Source organism: Equus quagga, chromosome 2 (assembly GCF_021613505.1).
Source record: "Equus quagga isolate Etosha38 chromosome 2, UCLA_HA_Equagga_1.0, whole genome shotgun sequence".
Classification (NCBI taxonomy): Eukaryota; Metazoa; Chordata; class Mammalia; order Perissodactyla; family Equidae; genus Equus; species Equus quagga.
Genome location: NC_060268.1, coordinates 124462173 through 124470256, shown reverse-complemented (window position 1 = coordinate 124470256; position 8084 = coordinate 124462173). Strand labels below are relative to the sequence as shown.

The 8084-nt window shown below is 36.9% G+C and overlaps 1 protein-coding gene across 3 annotated transcripts in view; it reads right to left on the bottom strand.

The window, feature by feature from the left end:
- Positions 1–80: 80 nt before the first annotated feature.
- PLA2G12B (phospholipase A2 group XIIB) overlaps positions 81–8084 on the bottom strand; it is a 29312-nt gene continuing 21308 nt past the window's right edge. For 2 of the 3 annotated variants that reach the window (XM_046652125.1, XM_046652127.1), the window contains exons 3-4: positions 7704–7869; positions 81–1577 (exon numbers count right to left, since the gene is read on the bottom strand). In XM_046652125.1, the coding sequence (XP_046508081.1) occupies positions 1456–1577; positions 7704–7869 (288 nt within the window). In that variant the 3' untranslated portion in view covers positions 81–1455. The remainder of the gene's footprint in view (positions 1578–7703; positions 7870–8084) is intronic. The other variant, XM_046652126.1, reaches the window with a different exon arrangement.

Below are 8084 nucleotides of genomic sequence, written 5' to 3'. Positions count from 1 at the left end.
GCCCTGTTATTTGGCGTTCTATGCCCTCAGACTGATAAGATAATAGAAAAAGGTAAAAAATTATACCATACTCTATTTTCTAGGTGCTTAATAAATTTTATTGAAATAAATATCATAAACCACAGAGATAAATTTATCTGCAGTTAAACCCAATTTCTTAGTAAGCCAATTGATTTTATGGCTTTACACAAGATCAAAAAACAGTTTTTCTCCTTTTTCTTTTTAGAAATGGCTACAATCAACAACTCTTAATGGAACCAGTGAAATTAGCAAAAGGAAGGGAAAGGAGAAAATTATCTAGATCAGGAGTTGGCCAACTTTTTCTGTAAAGGGCCACATGGTAACTATTTTAGGCTTTCTGGGCCATACGATCTTTGTCAAAACTATTCAACCCTGCTGTTGTAAGCACAGGAACAGCCATAAACAAAAGTGAGCATAGCTATGTTCCAATAGAACTTTATAAAAACAGGTGTTGGGCCTAATTTGGTCCATGGGCCTTCGTTTGCCAATCCCTGACCTTATTGGCCCTCAGCCCTCACAGTGCATCAGAATCACTAGGGGAGCGTTTAGAAAATATCAGTATGCAGGCACCGCACCCAGAGATTCTTTGTGTTTGTAGTGCTCCTCAGGTTATTCGAATCCACAGTCAGGGTGAAGAACCACAGTTTAGGGAATGGCCCTTTGTCTCTCATACCTGTCAGATTTCAGGGACGTTACCTAGCTATTGTCAGTGGCAGCTTTTACCAAGTGCTTCCCAGATCTTAACATGACTCTAACACAGCTGAGGACTTGGGAATGTCAACATGAATAGTTCACGGAGGGAGGAAAACGGGACCTCAGAGACCTGCTCCATTCAACCTCCACCTCCACTGGCCTTATCAGGTAAACCTCCGACCTTGTTCACCTGTTTTTATCTCTTTAGTACCAGTGGGAATAATTGTTATCATTGGTGGAACTTACCAGGTTGGGTTCTGTTCTTTTCTAAATGAAATGGAAGCATATTGGTGATAATGGAATTCACTTATCCCTTTTCAAATTTTCTAAAAAGTGCACTTTATTAGATGTGAGATGCTTACTGGCAACTGAAACATGGACCAGAGGCAAGTCATTGCCTCTCAAATAGTAGGGAATTATATTCACCCATGAATATAATTATCAAAGGCCAGGAATCCCAGTATGTTAGTCTTTAAACTAAGAACTGAATTTCCAGGCAAATATATCTTGGTTGAGGCGACCAGTGTTAACATGACGAGTAGTCTTCAAATCATTCCATGCTTTTTTCCAATTCTCCTCAAAGGATGGGACTCGCTTTTCAGCTGTAGAATAATGTTTCCTTTCTCCTGCTTTGTGGTGTTCAAACTTTTGAAAGAAAGTATGAGACACATCTGCCATACTACCATCTCCAAGACTGACAGCTGTGGTGTCACTCAAAACCAGGAAGGAATTACCTCTTCCTCATAACTCTTCTTTCTCTTCTTCTGCACAGATGCAGGCTGCTCGTTGACTATTCATAAAGGGCCGGCAGCCCAACGTCCATACGGTATTGAAGACAGTATCAGCCAGAGAATCACAGGCTACTTGAAAAAGATGAAGAGAAATATAAAGGTTAATATATAGGAGTACCCCAAGTAGTTTGAATAATTTTGAAGAAGCAACATATTTCCAGGGATGACGTGATACCCAGAGAAATTAGAGGTAGTAATCCAAATACAGAATTAAAAGGGAAAACATGCATTTGAGAAAAGCTATTTCCGAGAAACTTCCATCCAATCTAGTAAAGCAGAATACACTTTGAAGTACTTTCCTTTTACGGGCCTCCAGGTCAAAACCATGGTTAGCAATCAGAATCTCCTGTATTACTGTGCTCCACTCCATGAAAAATCTAACATTTTTGCAGAGTACTCCCAGATAACACTACTGTGTTTCCTATAGCTTTCCCTGTACAAGTGTGGGCTGAGTAACCATTCATTCATTGAAAAAATATGTGTGTGTGTATTGGATATGTTGGTCAGCCACTCTGTTAGGCATCAGAGATACAGACCAAAGAGATCCCAACTCAAGGATCTCACAGTTTGGACAAAGAGGTGGACAGGATGGACAGGTAAACAGATAGTTATACTACACCATGATGGAAGTAACCCTGAGGTGGTATGGGAGCCCACAGAAAGAGTCTCTATCCTTTTAGGGTAAGAATTATTAAGGAAAGCATCTCAGAACACCTTCCATTGGAATTTTGATAGGGATTGCATTGGATCTGTAGATTGCTTTGGGTAGTATGGACATTTTAACAATATTAATTTTTCCAATCCACGGGCACAGAATATCTTTCCATTTGTTTGTGTCTTCTTCACTTTCTTTCATCAATGTCCTATAGCTTTCAATGTACAGGTCTTTCACCTTTTGTTTAAATTTATTCCTAGGTATTTTATTCTTTATGATGCAGTTGTAAATGGGATTGTTTTCTTAATTTCTCTTTCTGATAGTTCATTATTAGTGTATAGAAATGCAACAGATTTTTGTGTATTGATTTTGTATTCTGCAACTTTACTGAATTCATTTACTAGTTCTAACAGTTTTTTGGTGGAGTCTTTAGGGTTTCTATATATAATATCATGTCATCTGCAAATAGCGCCAGTTTTGCTTCTTCCTTTCTGATTTGGATGCCTTTTATTTTATTTTCTTTCCTAATTGCTCTGGCTAGGACTTCCAATATTATGTTAAATAAAAGTGATGAGAGTGGGCATCCTTGTCTTGTTCCTGATCTTAGAGGAAAAGCTTTCAGCTTTTCACCACTGAATATGATGTTATTATGTTGAGGTACATTCACTTTATACCTACTTTGTTGAGAGTTTTTATTATAAATGGATGCTAAATTTGGTCAAATGATTTTTGTACATCTATTGAGATGATCACATAATTTTCATCCTTTATTTTGTTAATGTATGTGTTACATTGGGGATGATTTGCAGATGTTGAACCACCCCTGCATCCCTGGAATAAATCCCACTTGATCATGGTATATGATCCTTTTAACGTATTGTTGAATTTAGTTTGATAATATTTCGAGGATTTTTGCATCTATGTTCATCAGGGATATTGGCCTGTAATTTTCTTTTCTTGTGGTATCCTTGTCTGTTTTTGGTATCAGGGTAATGCTGACCTCGTAAAATGATTTTGGAAGTGTTCCCTCCTCTTCTTTTTTTGGAAGAGTTTGAGAAGGACTGGTGTTAATTCTTCTTTCAATGTTGAAACCATTTAAATGGAAGATTAATTATTCTTTAAATATTGAAACCACTTTAAAAAGGGAGCCATCTGGATCTGGACTTTTGTTTCTTGGGAGATTTTTGATGGCTGATTCAATCTCCTTACTAGCAATTGGTCTGTTCAGAGTTTCGTTTTCTTCATGATTCAGTCTTGGTATGTTGTATGTTTCTAGGAATTTACCCATTTCTTCTGCATTGTCCAATTTGTTGGCATATAAGTGTTCATATTAGTCTCTTTTGATACTTTGTATTTCTGTGGTACAGTTGTAACATTTTCTTTTTCATTTCTTTTTCTTCTTCTTCTTCTTCTTCTTTCCTCCAAAGCCCCCCAGGACATAGTTGTATATTCTACTTGTAGGTCCTTCTGGTTGTGCTATGTGGGATGCTGCATCAGCATGGCTTGATAAGCAGTGCCATGTCCACACCCAGGATCTGAACTGGCAAAACCCTGGGCCACTGAAGTGGAGCATGCAAATTTAGCCACTCAGCCATGGGATTGGCCCCTCCTTTCTCATTTCTGATTTTATTTCTGAGTCTACTGTCTTTTTTTCTTGGTAAGTCTAGCTAAAGATTTGTCTATTTTGTTTATCTTTTCAAAGTACCAGCTCTTAATTTCATTGATCTTTCCAAATGTCTTTTTAGTCTCTCTTCCATTTATTTCTGCTCTGGTCTTTGTTATTTCCTTCCTTCTACTAACTTTGGGCTTTGTTTACTTTTCTTTTTCTAGTTCCTTGAGGTGTAAAGTTATGTTGTTTATTTGAGATTTTTCTTGTTTCTTGATGTAGGTATTTATCACTATGAACGTCCCTCTTAGAACTGCTTTTGCTGCATCCCATAAGTTTTGGTATGTTGTATTTCCATTTTCACTTATTTCAAGGTATTTTTTTATTTCTCTTTTGATTTCTTAGCATGTTGTTTAATCTCAACATTGCTTTCACCACTTTTATTCAATATTGTACTGGAAGTTCTAGCCAAGGCAATTGGCAAGAGAAATAAATAAAAGGCATCCAAACTAGAAAGGAAGACAATATGCAGGTTACAGTAGCTTGTGTCTAGAAAAGCCTAAGGATTCCACCAAAACTCTATTAGAAGTAATAAATGACCACAGCAATGTTGCAAGAAAAAAGATCAATATACAAAAATTAATTGTATTTTTATACATTATCAATGAATGATCTGAAAATAAAATTAAGAAAACAATTCCATTTACAATAGCATCAAAAAGAATAAAATATTTAGAAATAAATTATACAAAAGACTTGTGATCTGAAAACTATAGAACGTTGAAAAAAATTAAAGAAGACCCAAATAAATGGAAAAATATTAATGTTCATTGATCAGAAAATATTATTTCGTTAAGATGGCAATACTGCTCAAATTGATGTACAGATTCAACAAAAGCCCCATCAAAATTCCAACTGCCATTTCTTTTTTTTTTTTTTTTTGAGGAAGATTAGCCCTGAGCTAACATCTGCTGCCAATCCTCCTCCTTTTGCTGAGGAAGACTGGGCCTGAGCTAACATCTGTGCCCATCTTCCTCTACTTTATATGTGGGACACCTACCACAGCATGGCTTGCCAAATGGTGCCATGTCTGCACCCGGGATCTGAACCGGCGAACCCCGGGCCCCCGAAGTGGAACATGCACACTTAGCCTCTGTGCCACTGGGCTGGCCCCATCAACTGCCATTTCTTAAAGAAACTTATGAGCTGAACCTGAAATTCATATGGAAATATAATGGATTGACAATATCCAAAACAAACTTGAAAAAGAAGAACAAAGTTGAAGGACACTTCCTCATTTCAAAATTTACTACAAAACCACAGGAATAAAAACAGTGTGATCGTGGCATAGATCAATGGAATAGGATTGACAGTCTAGAAATAAACACTGCATTTATGGTCAATTGATTTCTGACAAGGGTACAAAGACAATTTAATGAAAAAGAATAGTCTTTTTCAACAAATCGTGCAGGAACAACTGGATATCCACATACAAAAGGATGAAGTCGGAGCCCTTTCTTACACCATTCACGAAAATTAACTAAAAATGGGTCATATGAGCTAAAAAATAAAAAAAAAAAAACTCTTAGAAGAAAACAAAGGAGTAAATCTTTGTGACCTTGGTTTGGGCAAAATCTTCTTACATACGACACCAAAAGTACAAGCAAGAAAAGAAAAAAATAAATAAATTTGACTTAATCAAAATGTAAAACTTCTGTGCTGCAAATGATATCATCAAGAAAGTGAAAAAACAACCCACAAAATGAGAGAAAATATTTTCAAATCATATGTCTGATAAAGGACTTGCGTCCAGAATATACAAAGAACTCTTATAACTCAATGATAAAAAGACAACCCAATTAAAAAAGGGGCAAAGGATCTGAATAGAAATTTCTCCAAAGGAGATATTTAATGGCCAATAAGCACATAAAAAGATGCTCAATATCATTAGCAATCAGGGAAATGCAAATCAAAAAATGCAAATCATATCCACAGTATGGATATCACTCCATACCCACTAGGGTCTATAACAAAAAAGACAGGTAATAACAAGTATTGGTAAGGATGTGAAGAAACTGGAACCTTATTACATTGCTGGTGGGAATGTGAAATGGTGTGGCTGCTCTGGAAAACAGCTTGTCATAAAATTACCATATAACCCAGAAATTCCCTTCTGAGGTAACATACTCAAAAGAAATGAAAACATATGCCTCCAGGAAAACTTGTACATAAATGTTCACACCAGAATTATTCATAAGAGCCAAAAAATGGAAACAACCCAAATGTCCATCAATTGAGGAATGGATAAATAAAATGTTATATACATACAATGTAATATTATTTAGCAATAAAAAGGAATGAAATACTGATACATGCTACAACATGGATAAACTTTGCTAATTGAAAAAAGCCAGTTACAGAAGACCACATATTTTATGATTCCATTTATATGAAATGTCCAGAATAGGCAAATCTATAGAGATAGAGAGATTAGTGGGTGCCTAGAGCTGGGAAGGGGAAGGACGGGGGGAGACTGCTAACGGCCATGGGGTTTCCTTCTGGAGTAGTGAAAGTATTCTCAAATTGCTTATGGAACTGAGTGCATAACTCTGTGAACATATTAAAAAAGCATTTAAGTGTTTGAATTGTATAGCACATGAATTATATATCAATAAAGCTGTTTCAACAACAACAAGAAAATGAATGATCAGAGTGTTCCAAGCAGAGGGAACTGAAGAGGCAGAAAGATACAGGCTATCAACCAAGTAGTTTGAAATAGCAGAAGTCAGGAGAGAAATCCAAAATAAGCAAGATGATGCTGGAGAGGTAAGCTAGGGCTGAATCAGAAAGGGCTATGTACGTCATACCAAGGAGTTTGGATTTAATTCTAAGGAAGAAGAAACTATTGAAGGACTTACACAGAGGGTGGAGATGACCAGATTTGTATAGTATAAAAGTATATCTGGTTCCTATGGCATGAATAGATTGGATGTGAACCTGAGATTGGGTTAATTGACAGTTAACCAGGCAAGTGGTATATCAAATAGATGTTTAGGAGAAAGAATGAATAGGACATTGCTTGAAGAAGGAAATTTGACCTGACCCTAGATTAGCAGGAGGCAATTTTTCACGTTTTGTAGGCACAAATAAAGTGATACTCCCTTTTACAGGGCCTAATTTAGTATTCATATTTTTAAGCCCTCACACATTCACTTTAGGACTACATTCTAGACATTGATCTATGAACAAGATCCAAGGTTCTTTCTACTGTTGACTTTCTCAGTGGCATGGGGTCAACTCTTTATAAGCCTGAATTTCAAACTTCACCATCTAAAAATATATAATGCTAATACCTGGGTATAATGTTCTGGCTTCAGAAACTAAAGGATTAAAACTTTTCCTAAGGTAAATTAGGAAAAAGAAACTACAGAATCAGTGTCAGAAATTGGGTAGCTAAACCGTTGTTTAAAAATAATTATCCTCAAGTACACATAGGTTTCTACACAAAAAAGATAGGGTTTTAAAAATTCTTTCCCTGACTGAGAACAAAATAATAAAAAAAAGGGCTTAAACGAAACCAAGTGGTCTTATACAGAATAACTCCCAGTATGGAAAATTATTTAACAGTGGAATGGATAACTAAAGCCAGTTGGGCGACTCTGTCTCCAGTCTTAAAGGATGGATTTTTGTATCTGTGGAAGGCTTTGGTGTGGCCTGTCCATTAGGAGTGGTGCCAGCAGCTCCTGGGCAGGACAGCAAGAACTTTAGTGGAGTGCCCAGAATCTTCCCTCGCCCTTTCCTGTATTGGGCACAGTGTTCTATAAAGAAAGTTCAGTGAGCTCTGATGGTCTCTTTATAAAGGCAATCTGGCTACATTAATGTGTAAAAACGGACACAAAACTCCCTGCTCACAAGTAGATGCCCTTAAGATACCTACCTTCCACATTGGAGACAAAGCCTAGACTCCGCTTAAGGTCGGAGCAGATAGAGTGGAGACACCATCGGAATTTTGCATCACAGCGATACTTATTGGCACCACAAGTGTCATAACAGATATCCAGCTGGTTGCAGCACTTGGTCATAGCTGGAATGCCCAAGTCCATCTGGGGAAAAGTGAAGAAAGACAAGAGAAGGAAGAAAATGCCACGTTTAGACCAAGGACCTTAGGCAACCTTTCCCACCTTGTTATTAACTAGCCAGTTCTCAAATTCCTGTTACGTATTCAGATCAATTCAGAAACACCAGTGACTCTAGAGGATACATTAGGTTGACAGTCACAGGAAGCTAAATTTCAATCACAGCTTAGTTATTAGTTTAA